The sequence below is a fragment of the Lepidothrix coronata genome, unplaced genomic scaffold (assembly GCF_001604755.1).
Source record: "Lepidothrix coronata isolate B3197 unplaced genomic scaffold, Lepidothrix_coronata-1.0 Scaffold68, whole genome shotgun sequence".
In the NCBI taxonomy this organism is placed as follows: domain Eukaryota; kingdom Metazoa; phylum Chordata; class Aves; order Passeriformes; family Pipridae; genus Lepidothrix; species Lepidothrix coronata.
The window spans coordinates 1,487,021-1,508,504 of NW_016690248.1; the positions used below are offsets into that span (position 1 = coordinate 1,487,021).

General features: G+C 40.8%; 1 protein-coding gene across 3 annotated transcripts in view; it reads left to right on the forward strand.

Moving 5' to 3' along the window:
* Positions 1 to 21,484, forward strand: part of AFF3 (AF4/FMR2 family member 3) — a 329,927-nt gene that overhangs the window by 195,943 nt on the left and 112,500 nt on the right. For all 3 annotated transcript variants that reach the window (XR_001875384.1, XM_017818481.1, XM_017818482.1), the window contains exons 6-7: positions 5,362 to 5,398; positions 11,728 to 11,779. Coding sequence is in view for 2 of the 3 variants with exons in the window: in XM_017818481.1 (XP_017673970.1) it covers positions 5,362 to 5,398; positions 11,728 to 11,779 (89 nt within the window). In the remaining variant the exon portion in view is untranslated. The remainder of the gene's footprint in view (positions 1 to 5,361; positions 5,399 to 11,727; positions 11,780 to 21,484) is intronic.

Consider the following 21,484-nt stretch of genomic DNA (forward strand, 5'->3'; position numbering starts at 1 on the left):
TCATGTAGAACCATTCCTCCTGCACCTCACAATATGTCCTACACAAGCCCTGACTGAGTGTGTGAGGTCTCTAGGCTGAGGTTGATGCTGTGCTGATGATCTTCTCCGTATGTGTGTGCCACTATTCCCTGCTTTTTCTCTGCTTACAGCCTCAGGAAGGCTATACAGTCTTGTTTGCATCTCTCTTGGCAGCAGAACTGATGCTGATGTGTGGGTCACAGATTCCTCACCGCAAGGCAAAACCACAGGTGTCTTGGATGGGATGTCCAGATGTGGTGCTTTCTGTGGGCACCTGTTGAAGCTCCTGCCTCAGGGCACATACAGCTGTGGAGAGTCAGGAAGCTCCCCTTGCACCCATTGCTCCTGCATCATTTGGCTTCACTAGCTAAAATTTTTGTTGAAGCCTTTGAGGTCTGAGGTGGCCTTTACACTGGCCTCTGTAGTCAGGGACTGAGGATTGGGCATGCATCTCCTGCCACCAACCCAACTTCAATGGGCAGCTTTGCTAGAGAGGCAGGCAGCCCAGTGCCATGATGCCCAGAGGGGCCATGGAAGCATTTGCCAGGGAAGTATTTGATTCCTCAAGGGACCAAAGCCACTGGTCCTGCTGATGGTCCCTTAAAACTAGCTCCACTATTGTTATGTATCCCAGGGACGATACAGTGCGGCATGATAAAGCTCATCAGCACGAGCTTGGGGAAACCACATTATTTATACATGGTAAGTCAGGAGGGAATGAAATGGCTATCCCGTGCAAGAGCCAATAAATTCCACGTTGTATCACCATATACTGTTTAGATGTCACAAGCATATTTCATGAAGTGTTCAAGCTTGAAAGATGATATTGATGCTGTTTATAGTCTTTCTCCTGTTAATGCAAGCTCCTTTGGCAACTTTTAAGTCCATTCTGCAAAATTTAGTCCAGGGAATAATTGTAACCAGAAAGCCAAGAAAACTTCATTTGCCTACAGTAAAACAGCTTTTCTGTGGATGAGAGTGTCACAATTTTGAAGTATCAGGGGTGTAACCCAAAATATGTCTGGCATTTTATGGAAGAAAAAGAAGGAAATAACTCACAATTTTCTCATTGAAGGCAGACAGATGACTAAAGATGGTAGGCGGGCTAGAGGCTTGTTAGGTTAGGGTAAGTCCAGTAGGAGATAGATGGATTAGCAGCTTACAAGCAGGTGAAGTGCCAGATAGGGGTGACAAAGTGAAGCAGTGCTTGCAGCTCTGCAGTTTCTGACACAATTACCACCACACTATGTGCTTGCATGGCATGTATACAGATGTGCATAGGCAAGGTGCATACACGTACCTGTGTGTGTGTGGCCATCGTGAATGCAATTCCTCACAACTAAATGTATTGTGATAAATATAGGAATAGGAGAACCACAGATGAGAGAGCAAATGTATGTGAATAATGCTTGATAATTGACTTTCTCGTATTCTGTCTGCCAGTTCATCCATTTCTCTGGGAAATTTTCTATATTGCAGAGCCATTTCAGAGATCTACCATTCATTTTTAAAGATCATTTTTAAGGTGTTTTCTCTTATCAAAGTAGAATTTCTTTTTTTTTTTTTTTAAGCTTAGGATGGACAAGATTTCATTTAGCAGTATATAAGCACTTTTGTACATATAATAACATCAGAACTGTATTGTGGTCTGAGTGGTGTGCATGGTCAGAAATTAGAGTGCTTTGTGTGAGATGGGGAAGAAGTACCTTAAAAAACTCATCACAGTCCTGGAATGATCTTGTATTACTGACCATAGATTATGTTAATTTTAGACACCATTTCTATTTTAAAATAATTAAAAGTTAGTCTGTGGCTTAGTCTGAATCTGCAGTCATGGATTTTAGAAGGCATCTGCTTTTCAGGCTCCAAAATGCAAAGAATGGTTTCCTAATTTTTCAGATGTGTTTTTTAAAACTTCATAAGCTAGCTGTTGCTTTTCACAAAGTGTGGTGTAAAATCATTATTGGACTTTGTAGGGGATGTCTCTGTAGCTCTTAAGAAGCTTTCCTGTAAGTAAACTACATAGCTGTCCCAACTTTTTAAAGCTTGAGGACTACACCAAGCTGTTGTGGATCGCGCATTATTCAGATGAATGGACCTGTCAGTTAAGTAGTGACCAAGGCCAACAAAGAGACTGCAAGGCTAAATTTGGGGCATATGCTTTATATCTTAGTTCCAAGCCATGCATGGTAACATGAATTCCTTTTCAGTCTTGCAGTGACTCTTCCAGCAAGAGAAGCAAGTAGACTGCAATCCCTTTTAACAGAAGACAGTTTCCAAGCATAAAGATACTCATCATTTTGGGAATGGGAAGAAAAGAAGCTTGTAGGACTCGTACCCTGTTGCAAGGGTGCAAATCATAATTACTTTTCTATCCATAAGAACTGAGTGTCAGCATCATTAGTTCGCATACCTGCCACACTGCTTTTAACCTGCAACTCAAGTAATTAGTGATCTGACAGCTTGACACTTGAAATTTATTAATTAGGCTATTAAAGTTGCAAAGGCCACAGCAACTGTAGCTAGACTGGTTTTGAAATCAGTCTAGTAATAAAAGCTAAATAACCGAGATTTATATATCACAAATATAACAGAATTGCACATTTGAAACTGCACGTGTGGATGTATCCATCATTATAACTATATGCTGATTTGATGGAGGGTATGTATCTGCATATGCTGCACTTCTATATGAAATCAGACCTCATTAACGTGGGCGATCTGCATTGATTCACATTCTGGAAGGAGAGTCTGGGTCAGGTTTGACACATGTGGCAGCGCCCAATAGTCTTCCAAGTACAGCGCTGCTGGAAGAATACCATTAGGGAACTGCCCTTTATGTAATGGAGGGCATAAAGTTACTTCTCATCCTTAATTTTGAATTTTCTTTCTCTCTGGAATTTATTTGTACTCTTGAATTTACTAGGAATGGGCAATGACAGTCTCTTTATTTCTTGTTTTCCAAAGCTTAAGGAAAATTGAATCAGTGTGTGATGTGATGGGCTGTGTGTGCTTTCCTTTCTCCTATCTCTGCCACACTTTGTTATGCACAAATGATCAGGCATTTCATGATTGTAATTTTATTAAAAGCATCTTAATAAATACACTTTAAATGAATAATTAAATTTGTAAATAAGAGCTCACTTGATGCTTGTGCAAATGAGCTTTCATCTTCAGGTATTAGTTCTCTTGTGCAGGAAAAAATGCTTTTAATTCTGCTGCCTGCTTTGCTCTCTTTCTTCATTTTTACTGTGATTTCATGTCTTGAAAGTTTGATCAGGTGTTTGATTTCTGGTTATGTATATGTGATGTTATGGGATCATCATTTTGTTATTTGAGAATTAATTTACCCACTCCAGGTGAACTGGTGTCTTGTCACAAAGCTATTGGGTGATTATTCTTAGCAGAAGCTAAGTTATCATAGTGATGTTGTTCTTTACATGCTCAATTAATTTACTTTTTCCTTTCTTGTTGATTTAAACAAGCTGGAGGAAATACACTGGACAATAATCTTCAGAAATGAAGACTTCAGCTTTTTTTTAGTTACATAAAGCCATACTTTTTCTGTACCTCAGTGGGAGCATTCTGTATTTGTCTATGAGATATTTGTATTAGCCTTTATCATTAAGACTAATCAACAAATTTTAAAGAATTGGTTAAAAGGAAATGTGAAAATGTGTACAGTTTACATGTTTGGCTGATATTAAATTTTAGACTATGCATAGCCAATGGCAGAGTTAAGATACTGTGCTAGGCAATTAAACAGGAGGTTAATGAAAATGTAAAAGAGTAAGCAAGATCCTTGTTTAGAAGTTGCAAACACTTTTACAAATATGAGGGTCAACATGCTCTAATAGTCTACATTTATTGGGAGTGTGACAGGCTACAAGAATAGCATTTAAATTCAAGTGTACATACCATTATATCACTGCTGCAAACTAATCTCGACTTTTTAAGATTACATGCAGAAAAAAACAGCTTTAATTTCTCTTCATCAGAAACATTCACAAAAAACTGACTCAATTTGTCAAAAGTGCACAGTTTCACATTACTGAGAAATTGTTCTTGGCATGTGAAACATGGTACAGATTTTCTCATATTGCAGTAGAAGGTAGAAATTCTTAGGGCTTGCCCAGAAATTTGACGTCTCGCATTACAGGTGTGTAAGATGGAAGTGAGTTGCTGATGTGTATTGTAGTATTAAAATTTCAGATCAAAGTCATGCAGTCTGGAGAGCCTTTACTCCAGAGCAAATCGTGCAGATCGAGGGGTTTTGATCAGCTGAGCCTTCAAGACCTCAGATCCTGCAGTCCACCCAATGTCTGTTTAGAGAGGCCAAGAAACTCTTGGGACCCGAGCCCCTGAGGTGTGCTCCTGAGGGACTCAGCAGCATAATCTCAGCTTGGCCAAGTCAGAGCATCCTTGAGCTTTCTGGAGACTTACAGTTCCTTTCTTGATGGTCTGTGTGTTTGGCTCATCACTCAGCCTCTGAGGACCAGGGATCTGGTCTAGAGCCCATTTCCTCACCAAAAATGACCACATGTGTTGCTGTGGGTGCCTGGCCTCTCTGAGTAGTCTTAGCTGCAGTTGTAACTGCAGCATGTATAGAAGGTGTCATTCCTCGGTGTGTCTGGGTTGTTCAGAAGCAGAGTTATATACAGGATACCTTCCCTGCTGTCATCCATAGCATTCTTCTTTCCCTTAATTTAAATATCTTTTTGTTATAGTTTATATTTGTATTCCCTTCTATTTATAGGCTTCTTTTATGTTTTTGTGAATGCAAACAAATTCTGTGAGTAAAACGCAGTGAGTGAACATTTCATGAGGAAACAATGGTCTGATTTATTGCACCATATTCACAGATATTGCTGTTGTCATACAAGGTTGACCTTGTAATCTCAGGGACACAGAACTAGTCTGTATTTCCATTGTCTGATGCTGTCAATGTCAACATGAGAAAAAGAAAGACCAGCTGTGCTACCACCTCAGGAATCCAATGGTCCATGAAACAATATTGGTCTTCCCTTTGTCTTCTCATCTAAACTTGTAGAAGATAATAGACAAGTTTTGGCTGATCAATAAATGAATAGTGAGCAGGAGGGTCGTAATTGCTATACAAGGAATTGCACCATTAAAAGGTTGTTGTGAAATAAGTTTACAAGCCTTAGAATTAATGGATTTTCCAAGAAATATTGGATTTATTCTTGTAATTGAAAACTACTTTGAAACCAAATGAACAATCATCAATGCTGTTTGTGTTGTTAAGGTAATGTCCAAGCAAGTATTGCAGCTAAAAATTGCTGTAAAATAACACACCTTACCTTTTTTCTGTTATTATTGTAGGAGTCACAGCAGGGATCTACAGGACACAGCAATACAAGTAAGTACCAACTCATTTTCTAGCTAAATTGTGGGGGGTGACAATGACTATGAAAAAGAAGCAACTGATGAGCAAGGGACTAGTAGCAGAGTGGGACAGTGCAGAGCCTCAGCAGGCAGTACTCAGCTATGTGGCAGAATGTGGAGAACCAAACTGAAGAGTGACCATCAAAATGTCAGATCTTTTGGTGGCCTGGGAAGAATAAAAAGTATTAATTTTGTTATGGCCATTTCATTACGTAAATGAGAAAGACTGAAAGGGCAAAAGAGTGTCTTTTTTTGGAAAGTCAGAAAAGAGTTGACCTAATTGCAGGCCCAGATCCAGACTGCAAGAAAATTCTGCGAGAAGACTTGTTATCATTTATCTTTCATAGGCAATGGTGTATTTTGTGGCCACTGCACAGTAATAAGCTACATAAATCCTTGCAAACTAACACCAAATAATGTTTTGAAGACCATTTGGTCATGGGTCTTTTTGGCTGGCATTGTGGATACGGAAGCGATATTTGCTTGTTTAGCTTCTGGTCAGGGCTTTTAGGTGGACTCCAGTTTACAAATCATGGTGCAGATCAGCAGCATTTTAATTACATTTAGTTACGGTAACAAACTTAGCAGCTGTATTGAAAGGGAAGATTGAATTGTTCTGCAAAACAAAATATTAATCCTCTCCCCTGACACCTCTGATGGTTGTTGATGTTGTCTTGCATATTAAAAATACATGATCCTATCCTGCTCTCCACATAAAATGACTGCAACCAGAGGAATTATTTTGCTAGCTTCCTGACCTGTCAGCCAACACAGAGCCCTGTTTGCAAATTACAGGGCTGTGACTGAAGACAAAAAGTGCCCTGAGCTGGTAGCTAGGGCCCTGAGCTGGTAGCTAGGGCTTTGAAAGGGTCTAGTCATTCACTGCGTGAGGGAAAAGACATCCAGAGAGACAAGGCTGGGAGATGTAGGCTTTTATAACAGTGTGGCTCTTCACTGGGGAAAGGTCAACATGTGGAAGGCAATGTTGTGAAGAAACATGCAGTGGTGTCACTTAATTGCTGGCGTTGGTTTGATATCAGTTCAAGTACCAGCACTAAGGAAGTAATAAAAGGCAAAGGGGATGAGGTTCTGTCAGAAAATAATGAATACAGTAATGAGAGAAGGAAGCACAAAAGAGCCATAACAGAGAGGGCTACGCAAACACAGGCAGAGGCACAAGCATGACAAACACACCAGCTGAGCTGAGGGCTTTGCAATAACATCAGAGGCCACGATACTTGGCCAGCTTTGGTCATAGCTGAATATTTCCTTCTTTCAGCAATTGAATAAAATAGGTTTTTCTGCAGATTTAATGAAACTCACTTTCCTGTAGATTATGCAATTGATCCCACGTCCTTAAAAGTTTCCCCTACTCTTTACTCCAGCTGTTTCTGACTCCACTTCCAATTCCCCCATCTGCCTTCCCACACCATAGTACCTCCAGTTGCTTATCTCCTCATTCATCCTGTTTAGCAAAATCAACATATATTTGCAGCTGTGCAGAAGCCAGACTCGGTACTGACTGGCTGATGGCAACCAAACCAAAGAATAGCTGAACCAATGCAGAAACATTTTATTCATTGGTACCAAAAGTTCAGGTCACTGTCGGACACCCAGACACTTTTCCTAACATCACAAAGAGAGTTTGACTACCTCTGAGACTGTATTCATGAGGATTCCTGTTGAGGTGCTGGAATTAGACATCAAATAAACACATTAGAATGAGATATAGATTTTACCAGTCCTGTGTGTCAAGCCCAAAGGAAATTTGGGGAAAAAATTATTCAGATGCATGGTGGGTTTACCCGGACCAGGTGTCCACCAAAGCTGCTCTATCGTTCTCCTCCTCACTTGGACACAGGAGAGAAAAGACAACAAAAGGCTCATGGGTAGAAGTAAGGGCGGGGAGAGATCACTCACCAATTACCATGATGGGCAAAACAGACTCAACTCAAGGAAATTAATTTAACTGATTACCAGTGAAATCAGAGTAAGACAATGAGAAATAAATCTTAAAAGCACCTTCTTCCTGGGCTCAACTTCACTCCAAGATTCTCTGCCTCCTCCCCACCACCAGTGTAAAGGGAACGGAGAATGGGGGCTGCAATCAGTTCATCATACCTTGTCTCTGACACTCCTTGCTCCTCACCCTCTTCCCCTGCTCCAGCATGGGGTCTCTCCCATGGGAGATGATCCTTCACGAACTCCTCCATCACGAGTCCTTCCCACAGGCTTCAGTTCTTCATGAACTGCTCCAGTGTGGGTCCCTTTCACGAGGTGCAGTCCCTCAGGAACAGACAGCTCCACTGTGGGCCCCCTGTGGGGGCACAGGTCCTGCCAGCGAACCTGCTCCAGCATGGGCTCCTCTCTCCATGGGTCCACAGGTCCTTCTGGAGGCCTACACTGCTCTCTCCATGGGTCCACAGGTCCTTCCAGGAGCCTGCTCCAGTGCAGGTGTTCCATGCTGTCACAGTCTCCTTTGGACACCCACCTGCTTCAGCATGGAGTCCCCTATTGGTTGCAGGTGGATCTGTGCTCTACCATGAACCTCCGTGGGCTGCAGGGGGACAGACTGCCTCACCATGGTCTTCACCACGGGCTGTAGGGGAACCTGTGCTGCAGCACCTGGAGCACCTCCTCCCCCTCTTTCTTCACTAACCTCAGTGTCTGCAGAGCTGTTTCTTCCCATAATCTCACTTCTGTCTCTGGCTGCGGTTGCTTTTGTGCAGCATCTTTCCGCCTTCTTACATCTGTTATCCCAGAGGCGCTACCACCATCGCTGATGGGCTTGGCCTCGGCCAGCAGCAGGTCTGTGTTGGAGCTGGTTGGCACTGTCTCCATCAGACACAGGGGAAGCTTCTGGCAGCTTCTTACAGTAGCCTCCCCTGTATCCAGCCCTCCCATTACCAAAACCTTGCCACACAAACCCAGTACAGGATGTGAGGAAATACTAGCAAATTACTCTGTGGAAAAGAAATCTAATGATCTATGTACTGTATTATCCAAATGCACATCTTCAGAGTCCAAATTAGCTGTTATTTCCCATTGCACCGTGTCTTCTTTGGAGTGGCTCTTGAGCCTGTCATTTGCAATGGTTTTACTGCAGCTGCCAACGTTGTCTTTCTCATGGATAACATTTGCATTTCTGTTACCCTTTCCCCACAAGGAAATCAAAGCATTAAAAATCTGATAATGACTGAAGTTATACAACTCCATCACAATAAATTTTATTTATCCCTGTTACCCAGAAAGGGAAACGTGTCCTGGTTAGGTTGAGTGATTCACAAAATTCCAACTCAGAGGAAAGAGGTCTTTTTCTGGCCACCTACTATTCAGCAGGGAAATCCTACAGAAGTTCATTTGAAATTTATTTTGAAATTCAAGAAATCTGGACACATATCTTCTGCTTGTATCTAAAAATGTTAGGAAAGAAGTTGCGTGAGATGAGGTAGAAACTAGCAAAGAACTCCCAGCTCTGTGGGTAAGGATCTGTGGACTGATGATTTCCACTGTGTGTTTTCTGGAGGCATGTGTGCACATACATCCACCAACACACAGACGCGCCTGTTTCAGGAGACCTACACAGCACTTAGCACCTGAAATAAGGTGTGCTAACAGCAATCCCATAGCAAGGTGGGGAGCATGTTCTTTGTTAATTCCAAAAAGACTAAGAAAAACAAAGGATGACACTAATTGGCCCAAAAAAAGAAGTCAGAAGAATCTAGAGAAGATTCAGCAATTTGGCAAATGCCAGTCTCCCACAATGGTACCTGCATGCATTTGGCAGGTTACATAAAAATGAAGAGCAAATCTTAGTCTGGCCAAGACTAAGTATAAAAAACTGAAGTTGTTGTGACAGGTAATTCTCTTTTACATATGCTTGTCCAAAAACAAAAACTGTACCATGCCTGTGACATTCAACTATACTTAAGCTATATAAATTTTTAAAATTTCTAAGATTCAATCAAGTGAGAATAAAATAAAGCATTAATGGCCAGATTTTCTACTCTGATAGGCTGGACTGATGAGTTTTTACCATCTGTACAGGCTTCATCCTTGCCCTCCACACAGAAGTATGTTAAGTGACAATTAGCATAAAAGCAGCTACAAATGCTTAGTCTAGGGTAATTTGTTAATATCCACTTTGGCTAAATCACAGAGATTCCATTTCCTCTTTCCTCACAGTACATATACTGTTTTCCTTGTTGCTGCATTAACATATATTGCTGAAAGTAGAACTAATGTGAACTCTGCTGGCAGAGCACTCAGGAATCCATATTCCCTCTCACACTCAAACAAACCAGGGTTTATGGTAATAATTCATGACTTAGAAAAAGCCCAAGTTACAAATAGAAAATCTTTGAATATATGCCAACTGTTACTGTTGGTTTCTTGTTCCAAATTACCATAATGCAGATGAGCTCCAGTGCTCCAGGCACCCTAAGGCTGACAAACACATACTGTAGCAACAGCCTTCTAGCCAGCGAGTTTATCATTTGGATATACTTTCTGAGGTCTCTGCTAAAAGTGAAGAGCAGCCTAGAGATTATGAAGTGGATGTATTCTGTCCTATGTGGATGCCCTGCTCATGCCTAAATTTTGGGTGCCTTTAGCTGTCCTCTTACAGAAAGTGCTTAGCTTCTCTAGAGGCCCACAGAGGCATTAGTGAGTTTGAAGTCATCCAGAGCTTTCCCCATCCTGTTTAATAAAGTTTAGGCACCTCGGTTGGGTAGACACAAACCCTTCCAGAGGGGGGAGGACAAGATCTAAAAGTGTTTGCAATACTCAGAACCTCCTCTACGAGACACCTACTTCCAGAAGGTCACTGTCTAGGCTAAGTCTTTCAGCTTCTTTCTGTACAGCAATGGAAGAACATTGGTAGCAAAATCCTGCCTCTTCTGAAGGCAATAGCAAGTTTTCCAGAGGTGCCCCTTACAGCCATTGCTCTATGAAAACTGAAGGTGAGGACTTTATCAGCAGCAAATGGATGATGCATAATGCTCACATGCATGGACTTGGTCGACCAGGACTTGATGCAAAACCCACTCAATTCAATGAGCAGAAAATCAGGCAACACCACTACAGAATGGCCAAAATAAGCATTTCTCATATTTTTTTTTCAGAAGGCACAGGTGGATTTTGGTTTAACAAAGTTCATTAAAAGGTAATGGAGAAAAACACATCCATCAGTAAACCAGTCACATTCAACCTCTGTGACTCCTTGTCTGCTAGGCAACATAAACTCATGTATAGACAGCCATTAGCATCCAGTGACACACGAGGAGCAGCAGCTGCACAGTCGCTAGGTCCAGAATTCAAGGTGATTCAAGTGGAGTGGCATAATCTGTACATCCATGGTAGAGCTGAACAGAAATCTTACACTGAAGTGCAGCTTTCTTGGGTTACTCAGAGAACATTAAATACAAAAAACAACATCAACCTTCCTGTGTTTTGATAGGGGGTGAGGGGTAGAAAGGAGGGCAAAGGATTTGGCCTGACTTAGCAAAAGCAGTACCACCTCATGAGCCAGCAGTCTGCCTCCCCCTGTCTGTGCTATGTAACTAAGTTGTGTTGGGCAGATACATTATTTTGGACTCAGTATGGGGGTTGTAACAAGCCAATATGCCAGGACCCATGTGAGTCATAAGGAAATGTGAAGAAGCATCCCTTGGGCCTCTGAAAGTTCTTAAGCATTTGGATACCTGACCTCTCTGACACTGAGTGCCTTTGCCAAAATGTACAACATAGCAAAGAGGGCTTCCCCAGCCCCCGATTTACAATTGCGAAAGATCACATCCTTAATCTGTCAAAAAGAACGTGAACCAAAATATCCATTGGCAGAATTGTGCCCTAATCACTGCTTTACTCTCTCCTGCTGATGCTGTTTTGCTTTGTATGAAATAGTTATTGTTCCTGGAGCAGGGTTTTGGAGCAAGTGCATGTTGTATGGAGTACACTCTCAGTACCAGAACTGTAGGGCCCTAGAGAAATCCTTTCCTTTGCTCTAGGGTCTGCTGTCCCTGGTAAATGCTGTGTCCTCTAAGCAGCCTCTCTTGTGGAGTTTCTCTGCCTGACATTTAGAGAGTATATGTATCAGGGACAAGAAAAGTCAAGTCAGGATTGACCCCCTACTTGCACATGCTCCAGCAGTGCCCCTGCAGCCCTGTGGTTGCCTCTACAGCCGTTTGTGTGTGTGTGGCAAGAGTGGTCAGTGTTAGCAATGAATAAAGCATTGACATGTCACATCTGAGCAGTTTCCATATTGACCCATTTCTGATGTCATTTTCTTCTTCTTTTTTAAAGGGAAAAGTGATGTAGAGCCAAAGAGCCCAGAGAAAAGCGCAACCCATACATCGTAAGTCACATTTGCGTTTAAAATTAGAGAAGACAGCTGTGTTTTTATCAGATTTGTGGGCAAAATAAAATTTGTTTGTTTTCATTAAGATGATCGCTTTCACTGATGCTTTTCTTAAACCGGCTTTTTAGATAATGACTAAACATTAATTATTCCTATAACTTTTGCATGCTAGTAAGTCAGAGATCTTTGCAATTGAAATGGCTCCATATCACACTGAATAGATATGAGATTATTTTTGTGGATGTGCGAGGCTGGCCTTTACAACCTTACTTCAGCATTACCTTAATGCTGCTGGAGTTTGTCACACTTGCTAAAAAACATTATGTCACATATACCTTTGATGTACTGATGTAATTTTAAAAGACTGCAGTCTGCAGCTTCACCTCCGAATTACTTGAAATCCAATTACAGTTATCTCTGGTCTCTCACGATTTTGTTGATGTTTTTGAATTAACGAAAGAAGTCGAGAAATAGATGGGAACAGGCACTTGTAATATATCAGTGTTCACCCTCACTCTAGTGCAACAATAGAAGCTTTTACCATTTTTAACTCTAGTATACAAAAGATTAAATTGTTTTGCCAACATAAACCAGTCTATGAAACAGATAGGTTGCAAGTTAAAAAAAAAAAAGCATCAGTCTCCCAAACTGAGCAAGATAAGTGAATTCTTTTAATAACTACCAGGCAGGAGCACTATGAATTTCTGCAAAACCATTCACCTTTTTAATCCCATTTGAGGGAGGGAAGTTCTTGTAACAGTCAGTCATGTGAATTTTAGAATGTGTCTAGTCCATAATTTATGTATTCTGATTCCTGTTATTTAAATTCAGAACATTATATCATGTAAATCTCATAAGGTGTCACCATTTGTTACATGGCCAAAAGTATTCACAGAAGGAGGTACAATAACAGTGATTTATTGTGAGATGTTTTGATTTCTGCTGCAAATACGCATTAAAAAATCTTCTGGAAATGAATCTAGAAAAAGATTTGACACAGTGTAAGAAATGGTTTGTCCTGCAGATTGTGTTGTGGAATGTAATTATAGTATGCAAGCATATTTAGCCAAACTTATTAAATGAATTAAGCATTAGCAGCCTTATGCTTTCTGATAGTATGATTGCTGGGAACGGTTAAAGAATTATTCCAATAATTATCATTTTTTAAAATAATATTGCAGTAAGAACCAAAAGAAGAAGGGTTTTAATGCCATCTGGAGGTATTTTGGAGAAATGAACATATTTATTTTTGCTCATATTTAGCAATATGTAAAACGTAAGCTGTCCTCCAAAGTGTTTTTCTCTAGTTAGACAGTATTTTATTGATGAGGAATGTTCCTTTCTGCTCTTTCATCGGACCCTGTACGATCTCTGAACCCACAATAGTGGTATCTCTGAACCCAAAATGTGAGTTCAGAGATACACCTCAGTATGGTTACAAATTTGGTTTGAGACTACATACTGTGTCATATGGTGGGCTGCGTTAGATTGAACAGACTTCAGAATCTGGTGTAGTGTGAAAGGTTCCTTGCCTAATAAAAGATCTTAGTACAACCTTCTGAAACTGTGCTGTCTACCAGATATAGTATATTTATAATGCTTATCTTTAAATTGTTACTATATTCTAAGGCTATTCCACAGCATACATTGGTTCCCAGAACAACTTTTAGAGGTAGAAACAACTGGTTACTGTTGATAAATGACTGCGTTCAAGAAGCAGAGGAGCCTCTAGTTAAAGAAATTCTGCAGAAAAGGAGGCAGAAGAAAAAAGAGGAGATGAGAGGAAGGGAACCAGCAAGTGCTGTGCCAAAAGAGGAGGAAGAAAATGAGAGGGGGGATACAGCTAAGAAGTAGAAAAAAGAATTGCAAACATCATATTTTCAGAAAGATATATAAAAGTGAGAACAGTAGAAGAGAAAACCAGAGGTCAAACACTGAAAACAAGAAAGAAGGGAGAGTGATACAAGTAAAAGCTATTAACAAACTAAAGTGTACGTGTTAGTCAGTAGAGGACTGGGTCCATAAGCATTATAGTGAAGGAATCCAACTCGTGTTGATATGTAGGCACACACCAATGCCTCAGTTCTCTTTATGCTACCCTGTTCTTGGCCTTCCACAAGTTTCTTCTCTTTTCCGTCTTCTTCTAGGGGACAGGCTTTTATCCCTGGTATCTCAGGCAGTCATGGATACAGACTTTCTCTGCTCTTTTGATGGTGTAGCAACTCGCACCTGCGTACACAATGCACAGGCAAAAGGACCTGCAGTGCAGGCACACACATGGATGTGTGAGTGTATGTGCTCGGTTTGTCCACAGTATGGGATGTACTCTTCCCTTGCACACATGAAGAAGACTATGCCGTTGTGTAGCTGGATGAGAGGTCCAGCAGTGCCCAGCTAGGAGCTGCAGGGGTGTGCAAGGAGGCATGAATGCTGCCAGGGGTCCCTGTGAGAAGAAAAGCCTGCATCTTCTTGTGAAGTGTCACTCCCCTGAGTGTCAAAGGAGTCCAGTTGGCACCTCTTGGCAGGGGTGCTAAAAAGGAACAACACTGATATAGGAGGGATGGCACGTTCTGGCCTGACCAGGAAAATCTGTGAATTCATTTCACTGTGAATCAGTGTTTCCCTGTGAAAATGAAACAAACAGCGACAAAAAAATCCCACAAAGTAAGTCATGTTTGCCTAGAGGAAAATAACAGAGAAGATGGGGAGGAGTAAATTAATGTTTCTTTCTTGAAAATGTCTTTTTTATTTTCCTCAGGCATGTTACAAGCCACACACTCAAGCCAAGTTTATATGACTCAATGGCAGTTAATTCATCCCTGGTGTAGATATACTACCTCCATCCAACCATTATTTATGCAGCTTCAAAGGACAGGTTGATTACCCTCCTGAATCAGGCAGTGAGGCATTTGTGCACCAAGCATGTACATGATGTCTCCGCTTCAAGACATTCCTCATGTCTTGTCCACTGGTCTCCAGGTCCTCAAAAACAAATGTAACTCTGAGACCTGCAGCACTAGGGCCAAAAGTGCTAACATGTAACCTCCCACAGTATAGAAACCTAGAGTGCAGGACATGTGGTGGTCTGTTCAGAGGGGTTTGGGTACAGTAATCATACAGAATGGCATTATGCATAGGGGGTTTTTTCCTATATGCATTAACTCCCTAGACAGACTTGGTATGATACAGCTCTCCACTGATAATAATATTAAACATTAAAAAACTAGTATGCATTAGATGATGCACATTAATTGATGCAGCATCCTAATGAGGCAGCTAAATAAGGGCAGTTATTACAATGTTAAGGATAACTGAGATGGATTTAGGAGAATGAAACTAATGAGAAAGCAGGAAGGAAATCTGAGCAGAGCTGTTGTTTTGCACAATATTCCTATGGCCTTCACCACTTTGGCGTGCACAATAATCACCTGAGCTGGCACTGAAGAATTGCAGTAGAAGATACCAAGGTGTAAAGCTGTCTGGAGTCTTCCCCAGTTGATTCATATTCCTTGTAATTGAATGCTTTTAAAGCTATGAGACTTGTGGATTTGAAGGGATTTTGTTGTTGTTGTACTCAATATATATATAGCTCTTTAAGGGTCATATGGTTACAGCTTCAATGAGCATTTCTGAACTTTTAGGATTGCTCAGAAATATCCAGCAATGTTTTGTTCTTTTGGTTTTATGACAAGAGGGTCAATTTTCAAGGGTCAGAGAACTTCCACAGTTTTTGTTAAAAACACCTAGTTTTTGTTAAAGTCCTTCTTCCCCCTGGTTTTGCCAGTTGTAGTCTGGAGGGCTACAGACTGTATTAAGGAGTGGGGAATGAATAAAGAAAGAGAGCTCTTTGGTTCTTTAATATTTGAATTTATAGAGTTTTAGTCTTTCTTTGGCAGAAACTGTGTCCTCTCAGTAAGCTTTGGATTGTTGCAACTAAAACTTTTAATTTTATAAAACTTGTGTGCAAGGCAAAGTGATTCCAACCAGTACACATGTTTCCAAGGACCTTGCAGTGCCACAGAAACTCCTCCATGAGTGAGGGGTCTAGGATCTTCCATCCTCCCACGTGCAAAATATGACAATAATTAAAAAATGGCATGCATACACAAAGCACTCAGCATGACTCCTGCTCTTGGAATGACTTTCAATGTCTGTTGAGATGTTCTTCAGTACCTTTGTGTTGGTAAATGATTTCCAGTTCAGACTGCCCAAGGTTAATCATGCCTGACTGTGATTCACTGTTATGCATTTACCTCGACATTTCTAGTGCACTTACTTAATGATATCAGGGCTAGCAACTAGATACCTCAGTGCTGTCTCTTTATTAACCCTCTGACAATTGTTTTCATGCTGAGCTGCTCCAGACTTTTCCCTTCCTTTTTACAAGAGAATTAACCAAGATTGAGGGACACTTTTATAATTTATGGCAGTTATGCAGGTTTTATCCTTTGCTAATATTCTCTGAGAACCACAACGACCACATTGTGTGTGTGTTGGCTTGTTTGCTTTTGCCAGGCAGAAATAGATGTTGACTCTGTTCCTTTCCTGCACTGGTCCCCAGCATCACTTGCAGAATGGTTTGCTCAGGGGGATCTTCATTAACTACTAAATTCAGCAGCTTTTAAGCTGCCCATTTGCAGACATTAGTGCTACAATTTCTTGCCTATCCAACACCTGCTCATTGTTCTCACCACCCTGATTCTTCTTCAGGAAGGAAATAGAAAGTGGCTGTTGTTGTTGCTTGATGTGACACATCTGTAGTGGTATAAGCTGTCACCTGTTGGTTCTTTCTTCCTTCCTTCTGTGTTGCCCCTTGTATCTTCAGAGTGACTCATGGATAAACAGCCAAAAACTCCTGCTGGTTTCCCCTTCTGCAGGTGGGAAGACTGAGGCAGAGGGGTTACAAAGTGCCTGCAGAGAACAGAGAGAACCAGTCCCAAATGCAGGCAAGTGAGCTTGAGTGAGTGTCATCAGTGCTCTGTTCCGCTCTTAGCCCCCAGGGAGCTTGGCCTGTCACATCTAACTGATGTGTGATCTTGACCTTAAGTCTCTCAGGCAACAGCTTTGATTAGGGCATGGTGATAATAATACCAAGGTTGTGGGTTTGATCCCTGTATGGTCCATTCCCTTAAGAGTGATCCTTCTGGGTCCCTTCCAACTCAGAATATTGTGTGATATGACCTTGGGAGTCTTACTGTGATATGAACTGCAGCCTGGTGGAACACTGGAAAGAAGAGTAGCCTTAATCCCCCCTCACTTCACTAAAAGGCCCAGTGCAAGTTATTTTAAGTTAACCTTGGCTTTCCCCCATCTAAAATAATTAGACCACCATGAAGACTGTCTTACTAATATTTGTACAAGGGGTTGAAAAATGTAATGTTCTGTAGAAAAGGCTGAGGATTACTCACCCAAAACAGTAAAGGAAATGAGTAGTAGTTTAAGTTTTCAAAGACAAACCTGGATAGTAAGTGGTAAATGTCCTGAGGAGTGTAGGGAGAAAGCTGTAGCAGAAGATGCTGCCCCTCCCATGTGCCTGCAGACCTGGTGTGCAGGGGCAACTCCTGACCCATCACCTCTCCACCCGGAGTTTCAGTCTTGGGAGAGGGGTCATACAATTTAAATTAGAAGGATCTGGCTTTTGTCTTGCTGAACTGGAGGGAGGGATAGATGGCAAATAGGGAAGGGACAAAGCATTCAAGCTGCAGAGGAGAAAACCCCTCCAGTGGGTAAATCTTCAATATCCTTCTCTTTGTTTGCTGAAAGGACCCTGATGGTTCAAGTCAATTGAACCAGAAAACAGCTAACAGATGGGTTTAGAGGACAATGGAGAGGGTGAAATCCATGCTAGTGAGGAAGTCAGTTCCCAAAAAAGGGGTTCCCAAACTTTCATGGGATGTAATCCACTTTTTAGCTCTCAGATTAAGATACTGGGGCAATTTCCCAGTCTTCCACAACTCAGATTGTGGACATTTTAGGTGACAAGAACATCTCCAGAAGATACATCAACCAATGATTTGGTGAAACCTCTTTTAGTAACTCCACAGGCTTTATCGGTGGCTGTCATGGAGTATATCAACCCTCTCATGAGCCACAGATGATGCTGCTCTGCTGAGAAGCACAACTTCCAGGGGATGGTAACCAATATGAAATGGTGTATTTTATGTTAATTTTTGAAATTTGTTGTTTCTGAAAACATCAGTGTGTCAATAGCTTTGAACGTACATCTGTGATGTTTCTGAGAGAAGTTGTGCAGTCCATGATTTCAAAAAAAAAAAAAAAAAGGAAAAAAACTCCTTAGAATGATGAATGAAGGCAGTGTTTTTCAGAGCGATGGAGGTCTTGAAAACTGTAGAAGTGAAAGTCTGGTGTTTATCCATCAACTAAGTTGCTGGCAGAAGAAGAAGGCTGGCTTCATTGCACTATTCCACCTGTTTACTTGAGCCTTGGCTTGCCGAGCTAACCCCTAACACTGCCAGACTGTCACTCTGCTCAACCAGTCCAGTGAAAACAGCTAAAATTTTAAAACACTCTCCTCAGCTTTCAAAGTCCCATGAAAAAGTTCCTTTTTCTGCCCTGTCCCCTAAAGAATTACCTTCAGTCCATGTATAGGGTGTTTCTCTGCATATTAAATATATAGACTGTTAAAAAATATAATTCCACCATAACTTCCCACTCCCAGAAACAAAATGATTTCACCTGTTGGATGCATCACAGCCACTGTGGTATTGTCAAAATACTGATGTGAACCTTTCCTGCCAATTCCTAACTTTTTCTGAGCACAGATTTTTTGAGTTTACAGTGTACAATGCTGCTGATAGTTCACAAAAAACCCTATTGTAAGTTGATACCAAGATGTCTATTTTCTTCAAATGCTATAAAGACGTTTTCTTGGAAGACATTTGCTCACACAGATCTTTACTGAATCTGTCTTTAAAGCTTACAAAGTTAAGGAGGAAGAATAAATTCGTATTATTGGTCTTTTTTGCCATGTAAAAAATATAGACACATAGCAGTCAAAGATGATACAAGTAAAAAAAAATATCTCTAAATAGCGCCTAAAGTCATATAAAAAATATCTTAAAAACATGATCTCCCTGAAAGCAGATGAGATGGAGCTGATTAGTTTGGTTTAGAAAGAAAACACCTGGAAACCCAATCTGACCTTAATTGCAGCTGTGGTTTTCCTGGGACAAAATTTAACTTCTGTTGATTTCGAGTCAGACCAAAAAAGGCATTATCTGAGATGTCAACAGAAATGGGGATAGGTGAATGCTAAATAAAGGTACTACTGAGTCTTGTTTGACTTAGATGGGGTGAGATAGGGCTTTCACTGTCCTGTTTTTAAATTCTATCCCTCTCTTTTACCAGATATAGCCAATAGCTTGAGTTAACCACCCTTATTGCTCTATTCAGAGTTTTTTTTACCAAGTACCCTTGATACAGGCGCACCTTCACCTTTACTATCTGCCTGTACTCTGCACACTGTAGGGAAAAATAATTAGCCATGGGAAGCTGTCCTCGTTTTGATGCCACCCTTGGCTCAAAGCTGAAGAGGAAAGTGGTTTTATACAAGAGAAACCTTCACTCTGAAACAGCAGCTTTTGTCCCACTGGAAAACTTACTATATTGATGGGAATTATTTCTAATTTTATACCAAGTCAAAAAATGCTTCTGTATCACCAGTGTTCATTTAATGTCATTTAGAATAAAGGCGAGTAATTTAACTGGCTAAAATATCATCAGGATTGAGGAAATGTTTTCCTGTATTGCACCAAAAGCATATTATTTTTCTCTTAGGCACTGTTTTCCTTGGACTTTGTCATTTGTAAGGGACTAATTAGGAATTTCATATTTATTATATATTTGCTTAGAATACAGTGGTTAAAGAGAGGTTGCCAGGAAAATGGGGAGATGCGAATACCTGGGAAGAAGGCTGTTTCACTGGAAATGCCTTCAGGAAGGCAGACACCATCGACCCCGCTCTGTATTTTTTCTCAGAAGAAAATGATAAATGGAAGCTCAGCGTCTCACACATTGAGTTTGTGGTGTGCATGGTGGTGTTTTCTGCTGGGCTAAAATTCCTGGTTGCCAGGGTAACACATTTTGGAAATCTCTACCCTGGGCGAAAACGGCTGCAACTTGAAACCTGCCAGGGCTGATGCTTGGCGGGGGCACCACCACTGCTGGATGCAGGGGGCTGCTGGGGAGGGAAACAAAACAAAATGGGTCCAAAAGAAGAGAAAAGCAATTGGGAACATTTGATACTTCCAGGGTGTCGTAACCTGATTTTTTTCTCCACACTATGTCCCGTCAGCCTCGTCCCAGGGCTGAACCGCTGAACCGCTGGGTGATGGGAAGAGGAGAGGAGTGTGTGTGCCTGGAGGGTCAGGAGAGGAGGACGGCGAGAGGGGGAGAAAGAGAGATATAGGGTTCTGGCCACCTGCCAAGAAAAATAACTAATATTTTGCAAAAGAGAAATCCTAAGACTGAGGTCATAGTATGGAAAAAGTCTGTTTCACAGACTCTTGAGCCTGAATACAAGCCAAGTTTTTTTAGGTTTTTTTTTTTGGGGGGGGGGATTTGTTTTGTTTTGGTTCTTGGTTTTTTGAGGGGTTTTTTTGTTGTTTTGTTGTTTGTTTTTTTTTAATGCAGGCATCCTATTAACATTTGAACACTAAAGCTTGTCCAGGAATGGAAAGATTTGGGAATTTGAAGTGCCTTAGTTTTCTACTTTGATGATGCACAGATAATTTTTTTTAATAACAAGAAAGTGAGATTTTGAATGAGAAGCTCCCTCATTTTGATGTTAACTTATTTTATGACTACGAAGACCAAATTAAGGGAATCTAAACAAACGCCTGTTTCTCCCAAAGAGTGACCAAAAAAAGAGACTTTTCAGACTTGGTGGACAACTTTTTATTTGCCATGCAAAATACAAAAAGATACTGAAACCTGAAATGATGATGAATTTTCCTGTGTGGAAAAGCCCTACTCTTCAGCCATGAATAACTATGATTTTTTTTAACCTTTATAGTGGCAGCCTGGCAGTTTCATGATGAATTACTTTTCATACCTAACTAAACAAATTATTGAAGTTCTTCTGCCTTAATCTCTGGATTTGGATTAAAAGTCAGTGTGTGGATATTTTTTAACTGGGGAAAAATAACTCTTTGGATTTGTTAGGATGTTATTGCAAGCAAGTTTTCTGGTCTTTGATTTGCTAAGCTACAACTGGAGTCTGTCTTCCTCGGGGTAAGAATATTTCCACATTATTATTTCACCTGTGGTATTTTAAAAGGGAGAATATTATATCTCAGCATGTATCTTGGCTTTTTGCATTCTGTTCTTTGTTTAGCATGCAGACAAGCTTCATCTCCCCAAAGAGATGTGGAATATATTTATCGGCAATTTAGAATTGATGATAGATTTGACAAGCAAGCAGGGTGACACACTGAAGCTATCAAAGCTGGAGATGAATCAGGACAAAGGTTTGGATTAGGTATATTGTTCCTGAGATTCAAAAGGGTTATATTTACTGATCATTGCAAAAGCAGGGCAACTCTGCCATTGACTTACAAAGATAAAAGCTAAGTTTTTCCAAAGAAAAAAAAATAACCGCATGGTTTGATTGGCCCACAGACCTTTTATGGCAAAATAGTGCAATTACAGCTGGCATCTCTGCATGCTGATTTTTATTAGTTT